This window comes from Ornithodoros turicata, chromosome 1, assembly GCF_037126465.1.
Source record: "Ornithodoros turicata isolate Travis chromosome 1, ASM3712646v1, whole genome shotgun sequence".
Lineage (NCBI taxonomy): Eukaryota > Metazoa > Arthropoda > Arachnida > Ixodida > Argasidae > Ornithodoros > Ornithodoros turicata.
The window spans coordinates 131,457,607-131,483,059 of record NC_088201.1 but is presented as its reverse complement, the minus strand read 5'-3'; the positions used below and the strand labels follow the sequence as shown (position 1 = coordinate 131,483,059).

At 48.4% G+C, this 25,453-nt stretch overlaps 1 protein-coding gene across 1 annotated transcript in view; it reads right to left on the bottom strand.

Moving 5' to 3' along the window:
- LOC135385423 (membrane metallo-endopeptidase-like 1) overlaps window positions 1-25,453 on the bottom strand; it is a 214,863-nt gene that overhangs the window by 118,857 nt on the left and 70,553 nt on the right. The window contains exon 4 of the mRNA XM_064614730.1: window positions 20,237-20,466. Within this exon, the coding sequence (XP_064470800.1) occupies window positions 20,237-20,466 (230 nt within the window). The remainder of the gene's footprint in view (window positions 1-20,236; window positions 20,467-25,453) is intronic.

Here is a 25,453-nt window from a genome sequence, read left to right as displayed (position 1 = left end):
AGCGCGATAGATGATCAGCGACGAAAGCGGAAACCAGCACGGCAATAGGTGAAAATTCTTACAGCAACAGCCCCGCGACTGCGCACAAGGGAGAAGCAACTGCGCAACTACCGTGGCCAGCGTCTTGGTGCTGAACCACACTGCCCAACCTCGTTGACGAGTTCTCTAAACCGAAACGGGACTATCGCGTCACCCGTGCAACTTTCAATTATACATGGTGGTCGTTCGCCAAGGCATGGCTAGGAGAGACGAGGACATGACGCAGGCTGTGCCATTGTAAAAGAGGGTGGCACTTCCTCTTTTTGATTAGCATGATTCGCAGAAGACAGAATTGTTGGGAACGTTTTCGGTCTCAGCAGGTGTTTTGTGAATTATGTGTACCGGGAGTTTTACTTAGTGATTCGACAAATTAGAACAGCAGAAGCAGAACCACCTACGTCGGTTTTTTATGGGGTAACAAGAATCTCTCAATGCTTCGGAGTCCTGTACGGATGTCCCATTGAGACATGACTACAAGGGCTGGCAGACCATAATCTTTCTTGGCTTTGTAGATCACATCTACAAGTTCATCTACGTGGATGTGGGCTTTCCAGGTAGAAGCCACGACCCTGTTTCCTTTTTTCGGAGGTTTAAGTTGCCAACTGTGCTGGACAGTGAGTTCTTCAAGATGTGTGCAGTAACAATGCAAGCGGCCAGCGTGAGTCCAGTCGTCCTATGTGACCAAGCGTTTCCTTTGCAGCACTATCTGATGAAGCCATATTCTGGCAGGGCAGCAAACCTTCCACAGAAATAGCAGTTTAATGCTTGACTGGCAGTTACAAGACGTGTGGTTGAAAATGTCTTTGGGAGAATGAAAAAACAGCTCTTGATACCACTAAAGGGGATTGAATGCGACATCGATAACTGTGGCGTGATAATCATAATAATTAGAGGTCGCGGCACTGTTCATAACATCTGGGAAGACATAAATGACAGCACTGAAGGTAACTCGGTGGAGGAATACCACCGCCATGTCAGGGAAATGCCACAACATTCGACAACAGATACCACTTAAGGTGGAGCATGTTTACGGGATTCCATCCATAAGGGCCCGTGTTTTCCGCGAAATTTCGCGGGGTCCCTTATTTGCTCGAAATTCCGCTCCGTTTTGCAAGGAATTTCGCTGAAATCCTATTGTGTCCAAGGAGACGATTGGCGCGATGTGGAGGGTTACTACGACGTGCAGCGACACAGCAGGAATATAGTCCCCCCCATTTCGTGACTCTAAGGAGAAGGATTGTACTTTCACACAAACAGCGTCAGATAAACGCGCGTACTGCGAACGCTCAGAACTGCTCCGAGGTACACGAGGCCGTTCCACATATTTACTCGCGCCATCACATAATTTTCGCACCTCTTGTTTAGCACTATAAATAACAGAAAGCACAATATTTTTTCGCGTATTTTGCGCACCTGCGTTTTCGCGCGCTGATATCTGGCACGTGTGTCTCAGCGACCGTGGCGATTGCTTTTCGCAACGGCGTCAGTGCTATCCAAGGTATTGCGGTGATTTTTTTTATTTGAGCACACTTTCCGGTGAGGGTTCACTGACACGATGGCCGAAACTGTGACTCCAACTGCGAAACGCTGGAAAAACGCGTTCTGACACACCTTACAGCACAACATGACACAGTTGGTGAACATAGCGTGCTTTCGGTTGTCAAGTGCGACTAGCGGCATGTTTCAGCAGCGTCTCGAGTTATTTCACCTGTATATGAGCAGTAGTGTGCAGGCTTTTTGCCTCCAGATCGTCGGCGGGTGCGCGGTGTTTTGAGGTACTTCCTTCGCACTTGCGCAATGCAGTGATAACGTCAGTGTCGGCTCTACCGAGTGCCTACTACCGGCATACTAAAATATTGAAATTTTGCATTGTTTGAACATCGTAACGAACATTCCCGCACAATTTGATTATCCCCAACATTTTCGACTTTTTCTGAGAGAAAGAGTGCAGATTGTGCAACTAAATACGGTAATTGCGTTTTGAAACGGACAGAGGGTGCTTGCTCAGAATACAGCGTCTATTGCGATCACGGATTTGTCAATCCCTATAACTCTGTAGATGCTGAAAGATCCTTCAGCAGGTATGAAATGATTATAGGCGGCTGACGGCATTCGCTATCAGAGGAGAACACAAGATATAATGTAATATGCTGAGCCACGACAGTGTTTTGAATTTGTAATTTCATAAAACATTTCTTTTTCCAACATTATCAAAACAAAAAAGTGTTTCACGTTTCGAGCAGCCGTTGACTTTTTGCCACGCAAAATCGCGGAATTTACAAGTCAGTGGGCGGGATTTTTAATTTGACCAAGCGGAAAACCAAGGGCCTTATCCATCCCCTTGCACCTTTATGGACTACACGACGCGTGTTGGTCAACAGGCAGTGGTGCTGGCAGTGACTCCCGGCAAGCCTCAGCACCACTTCAAAGTTTTCGGTGCGCATCCCCTTGAGACTGTGGTGCGTGCCTGGCGAGGGGTGCTTGTAGGGGAACACCACCTCCTCTACATATGGTGACCCGAACTATGAACACCACGTTCGGCGCAATTAGGCTCCACACCATCCCAAATTTCTGACCACACCATCGACAAGCACTGCCACGGCACGCTATACCTGGAAGTCATCATCATTACTCGGATCATCACGATCACATCCCGAACGCCTTTCGCCTCTCGCCCGACACGCCGACCGCTTCTGTCTACGCTACAGATCAGCTGCGATCCGACGGACCCGACCGCTCACTGACCATCGCATCCGCCCACCGGTTCACGGCTTCCAGGGACCGCTATCCACGGCCTCCAGCACACTCACGACCCACCGCTTCATTTGATGCACCTCGACGCTCATCCCCAGCCGGCCGCGGCACCAGAGCAACGTGCTGGCCTGCCGGTTTCGGCAGTCACGGCAGCCGACGCCACGGCACGTTTTCAGCCGGCGTCTCTGCAGCCGACACGGCTAACTCAGCCTCGCTATTCCTGGTATCGTCCCTACGAGCTCTCGCTCCCGTGCCGGTTGCGGCACCCCAGGCACGACTCTCACGCTCGACTCCGACGCCCAACGACATCACCCCTCATCTGCCCCGCTCATCGACAGTTTCTGCCAACGGGTGTTGTGCCGTGCCACGAACACATCGAATAGTGCACGTCATCCACGGTCGCCCCTGCTCTCTTCCTCCTGTGTTGACGTAGGTCATCGTACTACTTTGTCGCCGCTCCGCGTCTGAGGGAGGAGCACTGTAGCGGGCCGTGGACAACAACGAATATGGCCACGCGCCTGGAGCACCGGCTTCAGTTCCACCGGCGCGGCCATGGAGATAGGCCACCGTCATCGCCTCTCCGACTATCGTCCTCTGCACAACGCAGACAACGCGCCTGAAAGCAAGGAGAGCTCTGCGGAAGAATACGCGGTGCCATGTCACTCCTCACCGGCGGGATAATGTAGTGCGCTCCAACAAAGGCACACATATTCAGCGGGCACACAAACTGCTGGACAAGCACACGTGTACACATGTTATGAGACACACAAATTATTCTAAAGGCACGTGGGGCGACATTGTCCAACTACAGGCAGTTTTTGTGTATTGTTTTAGTTGCCCCAGTGTTCCTTGCCCATGCGAGAATGGTTGTGCTTGTGACTGAGTAGCGCATTCTACAAATATTGAAAATCGATCAGACGAGAACGCATGGGAAGTGTGAAAAAGACAAGTCTCAGTGCAATCTTATGCCTATATCTTATCTTATGCATTCTATATACAACTTTGTATTAAACATATACATAGATTTCTGTACACAATTTTTATACATTTTTAGTCGTGCTTTTCTATATACAACTTCGTATTCAACATGTGTATAGACTTCTGTTTACAGTTTTTATACATTTTTTGCCATAGGCATAGCAAGCATATAGAATGATAGTATAGGAATATATACAGGGTGGTCCACCAACCATGATAGAAATTCATAGTAAAAAACGTAGGCCCCGGAGAGACATGCGGTCAAGGGATTTTTTTCTGCCAATAAGTTTTGCCACATATTGGTAACATTTTTATTTCATTTCAATTGACGGAAAGTTAATTTCTTGAATTGAACTCCGAAATTTCCCAAGGCAACCTAGCGTGTTCGTTGCGGAAATGGGTTTCCCATGGTCATTTTACTCAGCACATAATCCCACTCGTAATGCAATTGCAATTGCCGAAATAAATTCGCCGAAAATCCCTAGAAATGAGCCCCCGGCTCCGCCTCTTTTTTGACGCCTCGTAGTTTGAGCGCAAAGCTGCGAAGAAGGGAGGTTACATTGACACGCCACACGAGGGGGGGAAGGGTTACAAGCCTTACCCACGGAACAAACACCCGCGGTGAGTGCGGGAATCAGAGCTATCTTATCAAAAATGAGGTCGCACGACGGCTAGTAACCCTTTCCCCCCTCTTGTGGCGTGTCAATGTAACCTCTTTTCTTCGCAGCTTTGCGCTCACACTACGAGCCGTCAAAAAAGAGGCGGAGTCAAGGGCTCATTTCCACGGGTTTTCGGCGAATTTATTTCGGCAATTTCCATTGCATTACGAGTGGGATTATCTGCTATACTGAGAAAGATGACCACGGGGAACCCATTTCCGCAAAGAAAACGTTAGGTTGCCTTGGGAAATTTCGGAGTTCAATTCAAGAAATTAACTTTCCATCAATTGAAATGAAATAAAAATGTTACCAATATGTGGCAAAAGTTATTGGCAGAAAAAAATCCCTTGGCCGCATGTCTCTCCGGGGCCTACGCTTTTTACTATGAATTTCTATCATGGTTGGTGGACCACCCTGTAGGTCCTATGTACTCAGTCTATAGGCCATTTTCATAAGGACATTAAATTCGTCAGTTAAGAGTAAGCTGTTGCTGTTGTGGTGTCTCCTGCTTTGTCCGTCGTCCCCCCTTTGGCAGCCTAAACTAGTAAGGTCATACCAACCACCCCAACTTTGCACTTTGGTACATTGACAACTATGACGACCATGGGCAGCCAACCGGGAAAACAGGAGCCGGAGATGTTGGGCGTGCGCCTCGGGTGTCGAACTGGCCATGAGCAAACCATCAATGTACGCGAACACGAACGGAAGGCCAAGCGTGACGGAGTCGATGGACCGATGGAATGTTCGAGCCGCATTTCGAAGACCAAAGACATCCGCGGAAACTCAGACCAAAGGGCGTCGTGATAGCCGTTTTTCTTGATGACCTCAGTGGCGACCGAGATCTGGTGGTAAGACTGCATGAGGTCAGTCTTGGTGAATATGGTGGCGCCGTGGAGGTTGACCGTAAAATCTTACAGGCGAGATAACGGGTAGCGGTCGGTAACCGTCGCCAAGTTGAGGGCACACTAGTCGCTACAAGGGCGCCAATCACCCGTTTTCTTAGGAACCATGTGCAAGGCGGAAGACCACTCGCTCGAAGAAGGCCTGGCTAAGCCGATGGCGATCATGGGCTCGAATTCCGCCCGAGCGATCTTCAGCTTTTCAGGGGCTAGTCGCCGAGCACGAGCGAAAACGGGTAGTCCAGTGGTGTCGATGTGGTGGACAACATCATGGGCGACAAGACGCGTCCAGCCAGGTGGCTGGGTGAGAGTGAGGAACCCCCGGAAAACGTCAGCAAACGGGGACGTCATAGCTGGCGCAGTCGTAGCGGCAGCAGAGACTGTCGGGGAAACGGCAGGCACAATTTGTACCCTGAGACTGGCGGCACTGTCTACGAGCAACTTGCGAGGAACGTCCACAGAGAGGCTGAAATGCTGCAGGAAATCCGCTCCAAGAATCCGCTCCGTCGCCCACCAGGAATAGCCAAGGGAAACTTCGCCGCAGGCCGAGATTGAAGTCAAGCACTTGCTGGCGATAGAAGGGAATTGTGGTGTGGCTGACTGCTGTCAGATGAAAGAGAGCGGGACGCGCCGGTCAGAAGCGGTGGCGGGCAAGATGCTGAACTCTGCTACAGTGTCGACTAAAAAGCAAGTCTTGCTGACGCGGTCGACAACGTAGAACAGGCGACTTCTGTGGGAAGGGGAATCGGGGGAGCTGCTGGTCGCCGTCAGTGCGTCCCGGCCAGGTTTCTTGACCAGCCGCAAGGCCGCGTGCAACGCTCGGCGCGGTCTCTGAAGAGGGCGTGATACCGGCAGATAGGGGCCGAGGAAGAATCTGAGCTTGCTGGTGAACACGACCGTCGATGATCGCGGAAGTGACGGCTACGGGAGCAGCGGCGGACAGAGACGGCTAGAGAACGGGGTGGACCCTAAGCTTGGGAGAGGGCAGCTACACATTAGCGGAGTTCGGCGATGTCCTCAAGGAGCGAGTCTAGCCGAGAGCTCAGCGCGCTTACAGGCGCATTGTCAGCATGGTGACGGGGCGAACATCATGAAGAGGCGTCAGCGAGGGAAGCAACGGTGGGGCTGACGACCTCCATGGTCTTGTCTGCCTGCTTAGCTAGCTCTTGCAGTGGCAGGCTTCTGGTGGAAGCCAAGATTATCTGTGCCTGCTAAGGAAGCCGATACAGGAAAAGCTCCCGGAGGAGCTTTTGGCGTCGAACGCGATCGCGCGATCGCCGAGCAAGGCTTCCATGGAACGCAGAAGCTGGGCTGGGCGGTGGACGCCAAGCTCCTCGGCCGTCAGCGACTGCTGCTGGCGCTTTCGCTCGGACATGGTGCTCCGTTCAATAATAGCCGACTTGGGCCTTGTAAGCGGGTCTTGCGCGAGAGGAAACTGGAGGACGCCGGAAACTTTCATGGCGATGTCGGGCGGCAGCGCAGCGAAGATGTTTTTTATTATATTCTGTGTTAGCGCCGCGAAGCAACAGTGGCTATGAGCGGCGTACAGACGTGGACAGATGGAGAGAGGACAGCAGGAAGAAGTGGGAAACGGGGGGTTAGTATGCGTCCTGGGCCGACTTCAGGGAGAACTGTGCCGACATTCGTCTGGAAAGTCTTTGGAAAACCCAGAGAAAACCTCATGCAACACAGCCTGTGACAGGATTCGAACCCGCGTCACCTCCCAGTCTCTGCGTGGAAAGCGATCATCCTAACCACTATGCTTATAACCACTATATGAACGCTTATTCATTTCACTGGAATCCCCAACTCTCGTGCTGGGTGACATCAATGCTCATCATACGGCCTGGGGAAGCCGTATACTCTCTGCCAAGAAGGTGTGAGAAACGGACCAGCGAGGTGTATTTGAGGATCAAGTAACGTCGTTTATACCGCCGGGATTAATTTTATGCCTTTTGGAAGATATAATTTAGTGTCATGTCCCTATAATATACCTCCCGCCCCGCCGGAAGGTATAATGAGGAACAGATATTCCACATTTGCACCTTCTAGGATTTCTTTAAATACCCGTTTCCAAGTAGCGGACGAGGTTGGCAACCTGCAAACTCAGGAGGTATAACTTAAAATAGCTGTGTAGTATGGATGGCCGGGGAAGGAGGTTGTCGGAAGCAATGGAGAATGCTCACATGTGCCTACTTAACAAGAGACAGCCACCTTATATGCGATAACCAACGTCACTCGATGTACTGGATCTTTCGTGGTGCTCAGCAGACATAATTCGCCACTTGTCGAGCGCTACCGATGTCGACACCCGATGTAGCGACTACTTTCCCGTATATGTTTCGCACGACAGACTGCCTCTCTCACCCACGATACCTGCCTAATCATTTTCACAGACTGGATACTCTTTCGTGAGGTCCTCCAAACATCTGTGCACAGATGCCCCCAGAGGCCCTCTCGCAAGTAATTCGTTGCGCCATTCAGGACGCGATGGTCCTGTGTAAAAGGGTAGCAGGTCATGTCGGTCGTTCTTCAGCAATTAACCACCTTAGGGCATTACGTCACGGAGTAGAGAAAACGGTTCGTCGAACTGGGCAACTTCCTGACATTGTATCATATTGCCGGATGAATGCTAAAGTGACACGGGCAGGCCACAGGCTTGTTCTCCAATGGGTTCCAGCCCATTGCGGTGTCGCAGAAGCAGCTCTCTCGTCTCAAAGACGGAGGCGTATTGCGCTGCTGAGAGGAGATCGTCGTTCCGCCCTTCGACGCCTCGTGACTCCTCTGGCTTCCCGCCAAAGGACCGCTGACATTCTGCCCCCAGCCATGCTCACCAGAGTGGACCCAGCGCTTGCTTTCCACATGCGTCAACCACTGATGGGCAAAGTACCTCAAAATTATAGTTAAAGTAAGGTACAGGTTGGGACAAAAGTTTACGGAACACGGTACCTGCGTATTTCTTCATCGGAGCGCTTCCCTGCTAGCTATCACGAAGCTATCGAATAGGAAACGGGTAGCGGGTTGTTCTATCCATCTCTCAGTATGTATGTCCACTCCTTTTTGCTGCTAGGTTGTCGCTCCATTGGAAAAATGCGACACCCCGGTGTTCCGTAAACTTTTGTCCCAAGCTGTACCAAGTACCTGAACTAGCCCTGTCGACTTTATGGAGAAACTGTTGACCATACGGAATGTTAAGGCGAAACCGATGCAAAAGTGTTTGTATAGGTCGCGGTATGCTGGACGGAACACGGAATTTCCGCTCCGGGTCAATCCGATGCAGCAAGGATGACCGCATGTCGACTTGTAACCATTGTCTTCTGCATATGTCTTCTGTCAGTAATTTTAACATGTGCTTCACATCTGACGTGGAATATGTCACCGTGTGTTCTGTTGACGATAGGTGCGCTATATCCGCCATCTCATCTGCAGCTTCATTACCCCGTATGCCAACATGTCCTCTGTCAGCGCTTCCAACCAACTGTGGCTATGAGCTGCCTAAAGACGTGGACAGATGGAGGGAGGACAGCAGGAAGGTGTGGGAGACAGGGGTGCTATTATGCGTCCTGAGTTGACTTCATGGGGAGCTGTGTCGACATTCGTCTGGAAAGTCTGTCGGAAAACCAGGGGAAAACCCGAGACAGCACAGCGGGTGCGTGGATTCAAACACGCGTAACCTCCCACTCTCGACGTGGAAGGCGATCATCGTAACCGCTCTGCCACGCGTGCTTGTTCTTCAAGAGAGCATGAGAAAACTGATGTTCTGAGGCTGGAACAAGCCGCTTGCGTCGATCCCGTCGTATGATTGTGTGTATGAGTGAGAAAAATGTAAGAGTGAAAGGGGGATGAGTGAGAGAGTGGTTGATTTCTCCCTTCAGATGACGCGCCCTTGGAAGTCGCTGGGGAGATGTGTTAGCTTAGCTCAATTGGTAGAGCCATGGACCGGTAATCCAGAAGATGTGGGTTCGAGTCCTACAGCTGGCTAACCTTTTCAGTGACTTCCGTCTTACATTGTTAGTTCTTCAAGTTGGGATTCATTACTATACCATTTGTTAGTATTGCTTCTTTTTTTGGCACAGGAGTTTCCCGAGATTTTTCTTGCTCTAACCACACCTTGGGAAGGGCTAGTCAGTTACTCAATGGAGAAGCTTTTCAGCTCGAATAACCTGCAGGATGCATCACTCCCAACTAATATAGCACAGCAGCTTTCCCACTGCACAACGTCCAGAACTATTGCATCAAAAGAAACACTTGGGAAGTTCGATATTTGATGTAGTAATCAATGACGAACACCCTGACCCCTTACACAGAGGACAACACTCCGTAAAATAGCAATCGCATGAGTAGTAGGACAAGCGCAGTTCCCCTCAGAGAACAGTGCTCTTTCTGGGAATGAGGTCCTTTGAGACCGACGTTATGCACCTACTTGAATATTGACAAGCGGAAACCCCTTTTCGGACCGCCCACTCCAAGGAAATTCACAGCAACGCGACATAGCCCCAGCACTCCAAAAATGACAGCGGCGGGAAAATGGCGCCAACGCAAAATAAAAACACAAGCAGAACATACGCTCCGCGCGCGATACCCGTACGACGGCGCGGAGAGCCTACACTGTTAAAACAGAACTTCACCACATAGCACGCTCCTAGCCAACCATCATACCGAATGATATCATTCTGTGTCATGATTTGTTCAAAACAGGGGGGGGGGGGGGCGCCTATCTGGGACAGATTATCTAGTCCCAGATAGGCGCCTCCCCCCTGTTCTGAGCAAATCATGACACAGAATGATATCATTCGGTATGATGGTTGGCTAGGAGCGTGCTATGTGGTGAAGTTCTGTTTTAACAGTGTGAAATCGTTCAGAAACACGCGGGTGAATAGAGAGCGGTCGAGGAGGCGAGAGAAGAGGTTGCCCTCTTTCGACAAATATTTAAAAATGTCGCTACTTCCCAATACCCAGCGGCTTTAGTGGAACCAGGAAACGCGCTCCTCGATGCCTATTAATTGAGCTTCGTTCAGCCAAGACAAGCAAAACGCACGCGCAACGTAAACGTGTACGTCGAATAAAGGTCCTCGAAATATCTAAATCTTGCCTGTATCGTACATAGACAGACATATGAAAAATCAACGAAATAACTACGGCCAGAGCAATAACACGTGGTGTTTGGTACGAACGTGAGCGCAGACGCAAGCTTGTCATCTCTCTTTCTTCATTTCATTGTGCAAGATACACTGTTGGGTTGATGACTCTCTAGAGTGTGTAATAGCCGCCTAAAAGGGTTTCGCAAGAATGGATTTGAACGGTTTATTTTTCGGAAGGCGGCGTAATCCTACGGAGGGGCCAGCCTGCCTTCCTTTTTCCAATTCTTGGTATGAACTGTCGACGATGTCATTCTGGTGTTGATGATGTCTGCGCCACTGAGATGTAACTCAAATTATGGCTGTTATGGTGCGCGTACAAGGTATGCAGAGACTGATGTTTGACAACAAATTGGACGTGCTAACACGTACGTTGCAAAGAGTCTCCTGTGTTCACATGCAGGTGCCTGAGCAGCAGCATTTCCCCAAAATCGAACGCAAACACATCTGGTCAATTTCTCGCACTGTCGCGCAAAAGATTGAGCAAAAGGAATTTTCAAACGCTGGAACGTTTCATGGGTTTCGTTTGAAAATATGACGTCAACTTATGTGATTGGGGTATTTCTTCTGTTCACTATATAACACATACCGGTGCAATCCACTAGATTAAGGGACACGATATAAGTATAGGCATCACCTCGCATGGTCGTTCTTAGGGTATAAGACAGCAAGCCTTCAAATTCTCTGTTCCACTCCATTCCAGCCGATCCTGCTGGATTGCAGACAATCCTAATAGAATTAAGTGCTGAAATTTGTAGCATTATCTGGACAACAGTTGCTTTTGGACTACAATCACGTATGTCAAATTCAAAGGACATCTCGGTACATCCATCAGAGCTGCTCTCATTTTTGAATGCGATAGCATTAGAAAGCTCATGTCAAAGGAAAAACGGCGGTGTCCATCTCCGGCACGAGAAAGAAACGAGAAGGAAGGACGGAGCAGCTTGAACGAAAACAAAGAAGACAGCTGGACACGATACGCGAGTTTTAGTGCGTCAGCATTAGAAGCGTCATGAAGAAGACCACGCTGGATTTATTATTATTATTATTGAAGAAGGAGAAGAAACATACAATGAAGTGCGAACGAAGTAGAGTGCCTTGCCAAGTAAGCCACAAAGGAAGCCAGAATGCGATCTACACGGCGACGGGCTGTCGACACTGAACAGCAACGAAGGCAACGCCTTTCTGCGGACGCCACGGCTCAGTGGCGAAAGCGCGCAAACGAGATCGAGGAACAACGAAAGCAGCGGCTTGTACTATAAGAGGGAAAACCCAGACCGCTGCCTCTCAGACGAGTTCCCCCGCTTGCAGTCGCACAATCTCGACACGGTCGCGGCAGAAGCAAACCGAATCATGTTACGACAATACTCGTTCGTGATAGGCGCAGATAACGTACTCTCCCTTAAGGAACACTGGGCTGACGTAGCTAAGAACCTCTTCCTTTGAAACGCCTTCGTCTTCCGCCTCACAAAGACTGCAATGGATCATGACGTGGCCATTCAAATCAAGGGCTTCTCCTACATCACTGGAGACAAACGTCCTGGAAACCGAAAGGTCGGAATTGCCGTCTACGCTTAAGATGGCATCAGCGTTAAGGCTGGTTCACACTGTCACGTTTACGCTTGCGTCTACGGGTTACGGGCGCTTACGGTGAGGGTTGCCATGACGACGAAGAGACGGTGCCCGCAAGATCGTTTCCGCAAGGAGTTGAAGCAACTTCAACTTTTCTCCCGCAAGCTTCGTAACCGTAAGCGCACTGGCCAATAGGATGGCAGAAAAGCTCGGATGCCGCGCAAGCGTTTTGTCTCGCGCGTCTCCTTGCAAAGATGGCGGAAACATTGGATGTCTTAGAAGCTCTTATTCTGCTAGTTGAGAAGTTTCCCTGGCTATACAATAGCAAAAGAAGCGACTATACAGGGATGTCACGAAAAAAGAAAACTCATGGATGACAATTAGCATAGCAGTGGGTCTGTCAGGTGATATCTTTACTCAATGAATCTGTCCGAAGTAGCGAGTTGTACGTTGCACTGTCGACGATGGCGTTAAGTTAAGAACATTAACAGTTAACAGTTAAGAACATCGTCAAGGAATGTCTGATTGTCTTCCAAAGCAGCTGGCACCGGGGTGCTCGACGCTGGACGCCATGCTACTCTGTGGCTCTATTTCACTTTTCTTCCGAAGGATGGCGCTCCAGGAGGCCGCTCCTCATTGGAGGAACGGAGCGCCGAAACGTACTAATGTGAACGATGGAGGAACGTAGCCGGCAACGAGATGGGTACTACGTAAGCGCAACCCGTAGCCCGTAAACGCGAACGTGGCAGTGTGAACCAGCCTTTACAGCACGTTCAGGAATACGGTGAGTCCTGTGCCGTACGCATTTCCACAGATCTCATCGTCGTTGCAGTGTACCTGCTGCAGCCAGGGATTACACACAACCAAGCGGCAACCGCAGCAAACAACATGATGGACAGCGTTATGCTTACTATCCTTACTTTTTTCTGATAAAGAGCGTCCGCTCGAAACGTAAAGTATAGTTTTCTGCTTTTTTCGCCTTTTTAAGTACACCAGTCCCGGTGTCTACTCCTATGCTTACTCAGGGATGGGTCGCCATAGTGGGAGCCTTCAAGCAAGACTATGTGAAAGACTTCCACTTCGTCTTAGATATGCGCTCTCTGTGCTTTATCCGTTCTGCTGTCCACAAAGGTTCATCTCCACTGTCCGAGGAACGTATGTGGGCCACGTCTACCAAACGACGCCTCTGGTGGACGAGGTGCTGTGCATGGCGTGCCACTTCGCCGACCACAAAGCCCTACAGGTGTATCGCCAGAAGGACCCTCCCCCAAAAGAAGTCGTTGACGGCATTTCGACACTAGAAATGCAAGAAATGATTCATTGAACCGAAAGGAGGAAGCAAAAGAAGGAATCAAAGGCTTATGCCAACGCATTTCCAAAGGACCCACCAATTAATCTCCCTGTTTTTATTAATTTTTTTTTGTAGCTCATGTGCTGTTCCTGAAATACTATCCACCTTCAAACTAACATGGTCAGGTCATCTTCATCACATTTGGCTAATTCCAGCGAATTTCGACCAAGCAAGGAACCTGACCATCTCAAATTTTTTTGGAGAAAATACATTCTTCAGGGGAGAGAAATGATGAAAAATGCGCCTATATTTAATCCCCAACCTTCAGCCACTTTCGAGGGAGAGGAGGAGAAAGAAACTGGTCGAAATGCGACACAGTCGTTTTGGGTTACTTTCCGGGCTTCTCAGTTGAGAACTATGCGGTTCTAATAGCCACAATTTTTTTTTCACCTGCTCACTACTACATGGACAACACACTTTCTTCTTCTTACCCATTTGTAACTGAAACTTTTTTCGTAAAAAAATGGCAAAGTCGCAAGAAAACGCGAAAAACGCCGTTTTTCGGAGCCTTCCTGTACTGACGCTGTTTATCGGAGAATAATGAAACCTACACCATTCGTTTTGTCATGGCATGCACTATCGGTTGATGTATTTTTATTGTTCTTGAGTTAATCTGCTAGAAGCATATTGTAATAATCCCACAGGCGGTATCGCGATTTAGCTGTATTTCGGCCTGCGCTAGCAAAAAATGACAATCAAAAGGTTTCAGCGATTTTTTTATATGTTGCACAGAAACCTTTTCCTAACACACAGAAAAAAAATTGAGGTTGGTATTTGATTGTCGGTGATGCTACGATTTTTTAAAGTGACAGTGTGCACGCGCGCTGCGCGCTGCCCCTAGGCGGTACTTTCCCGCAGCTGGTCGGCGTTACGGTCGCCATGGGTGGATGCGATTCAGTGAAATCAAGTTAAAAACGCGGTTATGACTCATATACGAGTCGCTGACACCATCGATACATATCATCAGAGTTCGTGTTTCCTCAAGACCGTGGGAAACCTTATGTCTAAAGCTTTCTCACGGGCCAACCTTTTGGACCAACTGGTGATAATGCCTCATTGGCGGCTTCCAAGAGTCGCTGCTTTTGTGTTCAAAGGCACCAAGCTAGAGCTGGCCTTGACGGAGGATATTGACAGATATCGCTCGTCGCCAAAATTGGTCAAGACTGGACCGAGCGGTTGACCCATGTGAATGACGGCGCCTAAATTGTCACCACCCAAGTTTTTGCGGCGGCTGTTTCAGACTCGCCTTGTAGTCCTGACATTTCCGCATGAGACATGAGTTCTGCCTAGAGCAGCAAACGGGTCTACTGTGCAGACTATTTGCACAAGCACAAGAAGAAAAAAAAAGTCGTACAAAGGACTTCCAGCGCGTGACTCGGATTGGTCTTGACGCCCTGAAAGCTGTACTTGGTGCCGAAGGTGCAGGTGATATCCTGGAATCAGATATGCTGTGCCAAAACTGCTTTGTGAACTTCTATAGGTTATGTGAATCACAACAACCTTCAACGTCCACGTCATCCAACGCCAGCACGAATGATCATCCGGTTTCTACGGAAGACGAAGCGATTGATGAAAACAATCGATTAATAACGTCGCAAGGCATCGACGTGACACCAGTGAGAAAGCGCAAGAAGACCTTCACATCGTACGCGAAAAGAAACAACTCCGAAATTTCGGAAGCTCTACACACGTTTTACACCTTAAAGGGTGTAAATCAAAATGTTCATGGCGCACACCTTTTAAGGTGTATTTTAACACCCTCATGGCAATTGGGGTGTAAAGGGTGTAACGCCGAATAAAACTGCTGGGTCTGTGGCAATATGCTGGTAACTGTGTATTCACAATTACCAGCATATCGCGTATAATCACATTGAGGTCCATATATGTATGCACATCAAGGTGATTAAATGTGTGTGTAAACATGCACAGCCGACATACAGACAATCATGTATGGCATGGCAGCTGTGCATGGCAATGAAGCATAGCAGCTGTATATAGCTTTTCGTGAAATTGTAGACCTTCTCATGAGCAGGCACCTCCCTCATATGCAAGTTCATTACTTAGAACGTTGCATTTATTCGTTTCTTCAAGGCTTTGCAGTGTTGTACCCACAGATATCTAACCCCTGTAAAATGCATTACGTTGTTCATTATCCGCGACTCATCAGGATGTTTGGTCCTCTCCTAGCTCTATGGTGTATACGTTTCGAAGGGAAACACTAGCATTTTAAAGATGTTGCTAGAAAAACTCGAAATTTTAAGAACGTAACCCTTTCATTAGCAAGAAGACATGCATTTTATCAAATGTTTGTGTGATCGCAACCCTTCATCAGAAATGCCACATCTACTGATGGTTCCAAGGAGATACTACTTGAACATGCCCAGAAGCAATTCAGAGTTACATTCATGACCGTGATATTCATGCAGAATCGATAGTCTATGTGAAAAGTGCAGTTGGTAATGATAACGCATTTGCTGTTGGCTGTGTTGTTGCAAAATAACCTTCCGAGGAGGACTTACCCGTGTTCGTTGAGATTGCAGGCATATATGTTATTAACTCTGATACCATTTTTCAATACAAATATTAACTGCAGTTGAGTATGATGAGCACTGTCATGTATTTGTTCTGTCTTGCAATGAGGAGCAAAGTGTTTTAAAAAAATTAAGCACTATCTCAACAGATCTTCTAAATCTGCATATATTATCTGATAGTAGACGTGTTGTAAATCCACGCCATGCACTTTTGTAATGTAATTTCCCGTTCCCTATTGTTGTATATATTTACTTTTCTTCATGTGAACGAAAATAAACATACTCCCTTTATACACCCAGGCGACACACTTACGACCATATTTCACCTGAGGGTGTAGTACACCATTGCTACACCTTCAGGAACTTCCAAAACAAAGTTTTAGGGTGTGAAAGGGGTGTGAGCTTTGTTAATACACCTATTTTACACCTTTAAAGGTGTGAAACGATTTAGAGTGTAGGTGTCAAGGCACGTCGACAGATTGAAGCAGCGTTCGACGTTTCCCTTCCTGGTACATCGAATAGCAACTGCCAGCTGTGCCCAGAGTTGTTGGGAAATATTAGGATGGCCTACCGCGCAAGTAAGTCACTGCAACAGAGATGCTAAATTCTTACGCTTCTTCCTGCATCGATGTCAGAGCGCGACGTCCAAGCGATCGTTCCTGAGGCAACCCGGTACATGATTAAGAAGTCCCAGAAGTTCGCGGTAAAAGATGTGTGTGCGTTGCCTGACTCGTACGAGTGCAGTGCTCTGAAGGAAGATGATTTGGCGAGAGCAACGAGCTTTTATACGGTGGATGAGCTGGACTGCACAGTTCAGAGCCCAAGATCAAGAGATGTCATGCACGTTAAAGGAGGATGCCAAAAACTCACAAAAGCTAAGAGGTACGTGACTTGTTCAATCCGCGAAGCCTACAGAAAATTTAGGAAAAAGTATCCAGACATAAGGCTTAGCTTGAACAAATTGCACTCCATTCGCCCCAAGTGGGTTAGTATTAGCCCATGCAGAGAGGATTGCGTATGCACGTACCGTGCAAACTTCGAGTTTACCACGACAGCTGCCATCACAGCGCCATAACCGCGTTTTTAACGCGTTTTTGATTTCTCTGAATCGCGTCCGTCCTTGGCGGGGGGCGCGGACAATTGCTCACCGGACAGTTGCTCACCGGACAATTGCTCACCGGATAATTGCTCACCAAAAATTTGCTGAGGCCGGACAATTGCTCACCACGGAACCGTTGAGGCCGGACAATTACTCACCGCCTCTTTCACCACACTTATATTGTGATTTTATTTCTCGTTTAGGGCGCTTGACTTTTTTATGTTAGCTGAACTGCAAATAGATCTAGGAAAATCTGCCAGTGGAGAGGATGAGGCGAGAGGTCGTCCACTTGCAGGCACGCCTGAAGCGTCTTTGTCAGGACCTGCGTCCATGGTGCGTTTCCCAGAGGATTTTTTTTCCAAGGGGGGACAGCAAAGTGCGTCCAGGGTGGCAAAGCGTGCAACCACTTCACCTCCTTCCCTGGGGACGGACGCTGCGGACTGTGCGGGTGTTTACAGGTTCCTATTATTCAGGGTGTCGAACCGAAACGTTTTTCGTTCCGGTTTTCGTTCCGGTTACATCATAAACAATCCGGTACCGGTTCAGCTCCGGAGCAAAAAAATAACGGTTCATACCGGTTTTTTAACTGGTTCCGCTTCTGCTGGGAATATTCATCCCCACAAAAAAAAAAAAAAAAACATCAATGTGACACAATGTAAACCCGTTTATTCCGCATACATGGTATTTAATATTAAGAGACAGCTGTGAAATTGGTAGCTCCTGGTTCCTGTAGGTTACTGTCTGTTCAAATGGGGTTTCTCCTTTCTTGAAGCGCATGCTACAAACGGACTTGTTTGTCGTGATGTCATACAACAACATAGATGAATGGATGATGATGATGATGTGGGATGTTTCCCTGCGTTGAGTGCAGGACCCTACCCCATTCCAAAAAGGTTCACATGAAAGGGTGACGAGGGAAGGAAATCTCTACAGTTCGTGAAGGAGGCCGGTGGCCCTCAGAAAGGAAAGAAGAGCGCCAAGTCATACTTTCATACATGAAGTACTTTCTTGCTGGGTGGGAGCGATCGCATCCCATCCGAATGTCTGTTGCTACTGTCTAGCTAGCAAGCACCACCGCACGAGTACAACGCACATCGAGGAACACCTTCACTCACAAACGCGCTCGACGGCTCCGTTTTATTTTCTTCTTATCCTGTCCACAAAAGAGTTGCCACTTCGTACGGGCTTGCCCTCGCGTATACGTAAATGTATTCAACTTAGCTGCTCTCAAACAAGGGACGCGTTGCGCGACATTACCGATAAAGAAGCCGTTATGCAGCCCCCTTTGGTCGTTGTTTTGTTGAGGAGAGTTTGGGAGATCAAATTAAAACGAACACTACGGCACATTGCTAGAGAGTCACATGCACCTCTAAGTCTGTGTGCGTGCGCGAACGATAAACCATTACAAAGGGAGCCTAAGGGTCATAGTATACCGACATACATTCCACCGTAACCGTAACCCTCGTATAGTATCCATGACATGACTTCAGAGCACACGACGTCTGTTTCATTCGCCTATCCGTAATCCAAACCGGCGAAGTTTTTTCTTGGACCGAAAACCGTTAAACATATTTTTCGGTTTCCCTCCTGAGCGAAAAAAACGTATACGGTTTCGATTCCGTTCTGGTTCGCACCAAAATAACGGTTTTTTTCGGTTATCGGCTCCGGTTTTCGGTTCGCTCCGACACCCTGCTATTATTACGACATCTGAGGAAAAAATCATGACCTATGAATATAAAGAGTGCACAATTTTCACAAGTGACCTTGCGCCCCTCTCGATACGCCCATGCCTGCGTCACCAGGATCTTCCAAGACACAAGCCGGGGGAGATTTAAAAACACATCACTATTTAACCACTAAAATTCACGAATTTTCGATGTCTGTCCAAGTCTGTTTAGCGAACGAAAGCCACATTTTAGCGCCCGTTATGCTAAGCAGGGCGGACACGACTGAACAGCCCATTGGTTAGTCCAAGTTCAGTGTTTCTATTTCTATGTCCAGGTTAGTCTAAGTTCTGTGTTGGCAGTTTCCCGCGCGCGACCGTTGCATTTTATAGTCGGATATTTATTTACAGTAGTTTATTTTGCAACGGGGATTGCGATCACTTTATTTCGAGGTACACCCAAGTTCAGCTATCATAAAAAAGTCGAGTATATAAGCGCCATAAATGAGAAATAAAATAAAAATCACATAAAAATTCGAAATAAATTACATATAAATGCGGTGAAAGAGACGGTGAGCAACTGTCCGGCTTCAGCGGTTCTGTGGTGAGCAATTGTCCGGCCTCAGCAGTTTTTTGGTGAGCAATTGTCCAGTGAGCAATTGTCCGGTGAGCAACTGTCCGGTGAGCAATTGTCTGGTGAGCAATTGTCCTGGATCCCCTTGGCGGCCCACCAGCTGCGGGAGAGTACCGCCTAGAGGTAGGACGCAGCGCGCGTGCACACTGTCACTTAAGAAAATCGTAGCGTCACCGACAATCAAATATGAATCTCAATTTTTTTTCTGTGTGTTAGGAAAGTGTTTCTGCGCAACATATAAAAAACTTTTTGATGGCCATATTTTGCTAGCGCTGGCCGAAAAACAGCTAAATCGCGATACCGCCTGTGATATTACTACAATCTGCTTCTAGCAGACTAATTCTAGAACAATGAAAATAGTATCAACAGATAGGGTATGCAATGGCGAAACGAATGGTTTAAGTTTCATTATTCTCCGATTAACGCCCTCAGTACAGGAAGGCTCTGAAAAACGTCGTTTCTCGCGTTTTCTTGCGACTTTGCCATTTTCTTACGAAAAACGTTTCAGTTGCAAACGGGTAGGAAGAAGAAAGTGAGTTGTCAATGTAGTACTGAGCAGGTGAAAAATATTGTGGCTCTTAGAACCGCAAAGTTCTCAATTGAGAAGCCCGCAAAGTAGCCCGAAACGACTGGGTCACATTTCGACCAGTTTCTTTCTCCCCCTCTCCCACGAAAATGGCTGAAGGTTGGGGCTTAAATATAGGCGCATTTTTGATAATTTCCCGTCTCCGAGGAATATATTTTTTTTTTTAAATTGGAGATGGTCAGGTTCCTTGCTTGGTCGAAATTCACTGGAATTAGCCATTTACCAATCATTATGACCGCGAAGTTCACATACAGAAGACTTTCAAGACTTTCAAGCAACTAAAGTTGTAATGTTGTGTCCGTGTGAGTTCAGATTAAAACGAGCGGTACTTACAAAAGCAGCATGCTTCGTAGGCGACCGCAGATCCCTTGTGATAAAGAGATGGAAGAGGTTAACTTGTTCCAATGTCTCGAGGTCATCTAAGTTGAGCCCTATCCTCGATGACCGGTATAGGTGTTGCCAGTCGGATCCTTCTTCAGTAGGTGGCCACAGCGGCCAACTCGATATCCCTGCGCGCTTGAGGATACTCTGGAAAGCGTAGGCTTCTTCTTCTGGCCAGACGCCTATAATAACCGGATGCGAACGAACGGTACTTACAAAACAGTGCGAGAAAAGCGATAAAAGAAAAGCAAGTGGTAGTTTTCTGGTACATGAGTAAGAGACAGGTACTGCTTCACTATAGTAGCACCAATGTTGCTTAGTCAAGGAGCTGCAAAGTAGCGTTCGTTTCTCTTTCATCGTTCGCTTTAAATAAAATTTCTGGACACGTTAGAGCAAACACTCTGTATAATTTGGTGATGTATCCTTGGACTTCGCATTTACGACGTATGGTAAGAAACATTCCCACGTGTATAAGGGTATATCCCGCATTCAAGACATGTTACATTGGTTATGATTTTGCTTTTTATTTTGCGGCTTGAGACAAACATAATATTTTGTATGAGGAAATGTATCCTTCAGATTTCCTAACCGGTTCGCCGGATATTCTACCCCCCTTCTACATTGTCTGTAAACTTGTGTTATTTCTATTGTCATTTACATGACCACAGCACAGTTGCGAAATAGCTAAAAAAATTAAAGAAAGATAGAGAAAGAAGCAGTATCCCTAAAAACGATTTTTGAAGTTTTAGGGAGGGCGCCTCTGACCCATCTACATGCAGATAAGGAAGTATTTTGTGGGCAACACTGGGAACCCTGCATCATCGTTCATTCCTTCGATTGTGTGTGCTTACTGTTCGTTCTACGTTTTTTAGTTTTGACGTTTATTATCCAGTAATGAGACAAAAAAGAGAGGCGTGTTGGGGTGTGCAATCAAAGAGTACGTCACACATTTCAGTTCCCGAGAGGCTCCAGAATGGAACATTACTACACATAAAACCTAGAGTGAAGCAAATGGAGACCACAAGGACCTAAATGGATATAAAGAATTATTCCGAGGCTGGAGCATACATAGAGACATACACAACACAAGACTACAAGCCCTTTACTTATCGGAAGAATGAGCTTACTACTATGAACTTATAGCCGTATTGGCGCAGTACATCCAGCGCAGTACAAAAGGTGTGTGTGAAGAGGAATGATTCAATGGAAGTTTCATCTGATGACTCCAACACGGTTTGCTACGGAAAGGATGCATCGCTGGATCAGAAAATGGATTCCGAGGGTGAGCCTCATTTAACTCTCTAGTCCTCCAGGTGACAACGTACCTGGCGACGAGAACTTCGTGTCTCCTGCGCCATGCGCTGGTCCGCCAGCTGCTGCATCCTCAACGAATGGGTCACCTGTGGATACTGTTCAGGTGGACTGTAGTCGGCCAGATTCCAAGAGAATAATGCGCTCAACGAGTAGCCCCAAGGAAGTGAAAAAGAAGAAGAAGCGAGTTGGGACAGCGACCACGTAATGGAGCTTAGTACGGACTCCGGATCTTCCCAGGAATGATGATGAGCCTTTTACTCTTCATGCGACTAAGCCTTCTCACTCTGAATGCCCAGGGATTGAAATGCCCGGATAAGCAGACCAGCTCCGGTGGCGCAGCGGTAACGCGTGTGCTTGGAGACTGGGAGGTCCGCGGTTCCAATCCGCGGGCCGGCTGTGCCGTCTGGGGTTTTTCCTGGGTTTCCCTCAGATGTGTAATAGGCGTATGCCGGCACAGTTCCCCTGAAGTCGGCCCATGGACGCAGCTATCCTCCCCCCGAGCGGATTCCGCTCGGTCTTCCACTTCACCCTTTCCTCTCCTCCTCTCCACCACCTTTCCCTTCCCGAGAAACATGCCGCCTAATCAGGCAGGCAGACCTCTCGGGTTCCTCCCAACGACACTCCTCCTCCCCCTCCTCCTCCGGATAAGCAGCGCGAGATGCTGCACCTTGCCCGGGTGTCCTCTTGTGACCTATTGCTCCTCCAGGAAACGAACTTTAGTTCGCCCAAAGACGTATGTGATTTTCGTAGGCGGTTTTCTGTTAACTGTTTCTTCTCGTTGGGGTCTGCGCGATCGGAGGGAGTCGGTGTAGTTGTCTTCCGACCGTCGCTGCTTCGTGATTGTATTTGTTGTTATGACGCTGCTGCCGCGTAGTGTGTCTTGATATTTACATCGCAAACTGTAAATTTCGTGTTCTTAACGTGTACGGGCCCGCTCGTCCTGGGTTATCTAACGCTTTTTTCAAAACTTGCACTCGTTCATGCTTGAACCACATCCACTTATATTAATAGGGGATTTTAACTGTGTTTTAGATTCTCGCAGGGATATATCTGGTCCAGGTTTCGGCCGGCCTACGTGGAACGCGCGTGAACTGAGGCGAATAGTGCAGCAGTATTCCTTAACTGATGCCTGGGTCCATTTGTATGGCAACCAGTTCAACTACACTTGGTCCCGTGGGAACTCGTTTAGTCGTCTGGACAGAGCATATGTGCCTAATGAATACGCTGACTGCATCGTTCAATGCCGAACGTCACCGTTTCCTGTCTCGGTGGGATATATTTCAGATCATGTACCTTTCTTCGTCGCGCTGGATCTCTCGACTTTTGAAACTCGGGGGCCCGGCTGGTGGAGGCTAGATAGCGCAATATTACACGATCCTGAAGTTACTTCAGAAGTAGAGGTGTCAATCCGTGATTCTTTGCGTGAGATAGACTTCGACCCGGTCGTCTGGGACGCCCTTCAGCGGCACTAGTCAGAGCTTTTGTCACTGGTCACTGATCGCAGCTGGTAGACGCAGGAAGGTTGCTCTCACTGAACATTTAAATGAACTTCGTCGTCGAATGCTCATAGTGAAACGTGGAGGGCCCTTTACGTTGTTCATGCAAGAGTCTGGACATCCTGAAAGAGCACTATTACCGAGCTTTGCGCTTTTCGTCCCGGACTGCGGCAGTTATGTTCAACCGCAACCGTCCTATCTTGGACCCCGACGTGTTGCGCTACATGCGTAACTTCGACATTAGGCAACCTCGACAGAGTCATGTCGAACAAGTACGCATGGCGGATGGGTCTGTCTCCTCTGCCCCATTAGACATCGTTCAAGTATTTCGCACTTTCTTTGCACAGTTGTTCTCTTCTGAGAGCCAGGAAAGCGAGGTTGGCGAAGAGATGTTACGTTTCCTGGCTTCGTTGCCCGAACTGTCAGATGATTTGGGATCGGCATTGCGCTGTTCTGTGACCTGATCAGAAGTTAAAGCCGTCCTTGCTGAACAAAAAGTCTCTTCTGCTCCGGGCCCAGACGGGCTGCCTGTGCCGTTCTACAAATGCTTTTGGACAGCCCTGGGTCCGTCTATGGTCGCGTTGTTCACTAGATTTCTACAGGAGCACCGTCTTCCGCCTTCTTTCAAGCATGGTCGCATTGTCCTTATTCCGAAGGGTGGCGATAGCAACTCGCCACAATCCTGGCGTCCTATTACGTTGCTGAATAGTGATTACAAGATCCTTGCTTCACTTATCGCAACACGTTTGAGGAATGCACTTCCCTACCTCGTCTCTCCATTCCAAACCTGCTCAGTTTTGGGCAGAACTATCTTCTCGTCCTTGCTATTGACACGAGATGCCATTGAATATGCCCACAGCTTTCACCAGCCTGGTTCAGTCGTCTCGTTTGATCAGGCCAAGGCTTTTGATTGCGTGGAGCATTATTACCTTTTTGGTGTTCTGCGTATGTTTGGCTTTCCCGTAGCCTTCATCTCTCTGCTTCGGTCGTTGTACTCAGACTTGACAAGTGACCTCGTCGTTAACAGCAACATCGCGCAACCGCTTTCAATAAAACGTGGGGTTCGTCAGGGGTGCCCGTTATCCCCAATGCTGTTCGTGTTGTGCATAGACCCGCTGCTACGTAGGCTTGCTGCTTGCCCTCGTATTCGTGGGTTTCCGCTCCCCTGCGGCGGTTCGGTGGTGGTATCTGCGTATGCAGATGACATTACACTCCTTCTCAGGGACAGTGATAGCCTCTGCGAAGCGCTTCAGATTTTTGGTGAGTATTCGCGTGTTTCTGGTGCCCGGCTTAACAATACAAAAAGTAAGGCATTGCCAGTTGCTGGTTTTAGTGGCAACTTCTTGGGCGGTATAGAGCAGTGCTTATCCCTTCGAATCCTGGGGGTAATGTTTGACCAACGGGGCGTGGCACGAGAAAACTGGGATTCCCTGCTTCAGGACGTTGAACGCAAGATTTCGATAGCCAGTAGGTTTGACCTACCTTTTCAGGAGCGTGCATATCTAATCAAGAATGTGCTATGTAGTAAGCTGTGGTTCGTTTCCCGGGTTGCTATACCGCCCCGTGCTGTATGCACTAGGGTTTCTTCGGTGATATTCTCCTTGTTTTGGGGAGGAAGAACAGCTCTTGTTAGACACGCGGTCCTACAACAGCCGCGATCCCAGGGAGGCTGGAGCCTACCGTGCATTTCTACTTTTTGTACACTGCTTGCCCTTCGGGCTGTCCTTCGTGTTCTTGACGATACTGAGCATTCAGCACGTGCGCTTGCATTGTACTGGATGGGCCACTTTCGCAGAGCATTAGTTCCTCGCGGACTAGGGAATAGGTACCCTGAAGCCGTTTCACCGTCCCTGTTTTATCGACGTATCGCAGAGCGATTTTGCGACATACAGGCTCAGGACCCTCAGGTCGATCCTCGATCGGTTCCTGCATCACGTATCTGCGAATTGCTATGTCTCTTGGATGAACCCCTATCGGATAACTTGAGAAACCTGGGTCTATCGTGGGGTGATATCCGGCCCGATAATTTCCCACGCGAAGTCTGTGACTTTTTGTGGAAGGCGGCCTGGGGAGTTCTACCTACGCGTGATCGCTTAAATCGGTGGGGTGTTACCAATACTTCCCTTTGTCCGAATTGTCCCAACATTGAATCAGTGTCTCACGTGTTAGACGACTGCGTTGTAGCAAGGACGTTTTGGACTCTCGTTTGCCGGGTTTTCCCGTTCCGCTACCGTTTAGGGCACCGGATCAGGGACAGGTTTGTTCTTCTGTTCGTTGCAGTGGCAAGGTACGTCTTGTGGAAGAACAGATGCAGAGCGGTAGCTCCAAGCAGGCGCCTTCGCGTTCGGTACCCTCTCCT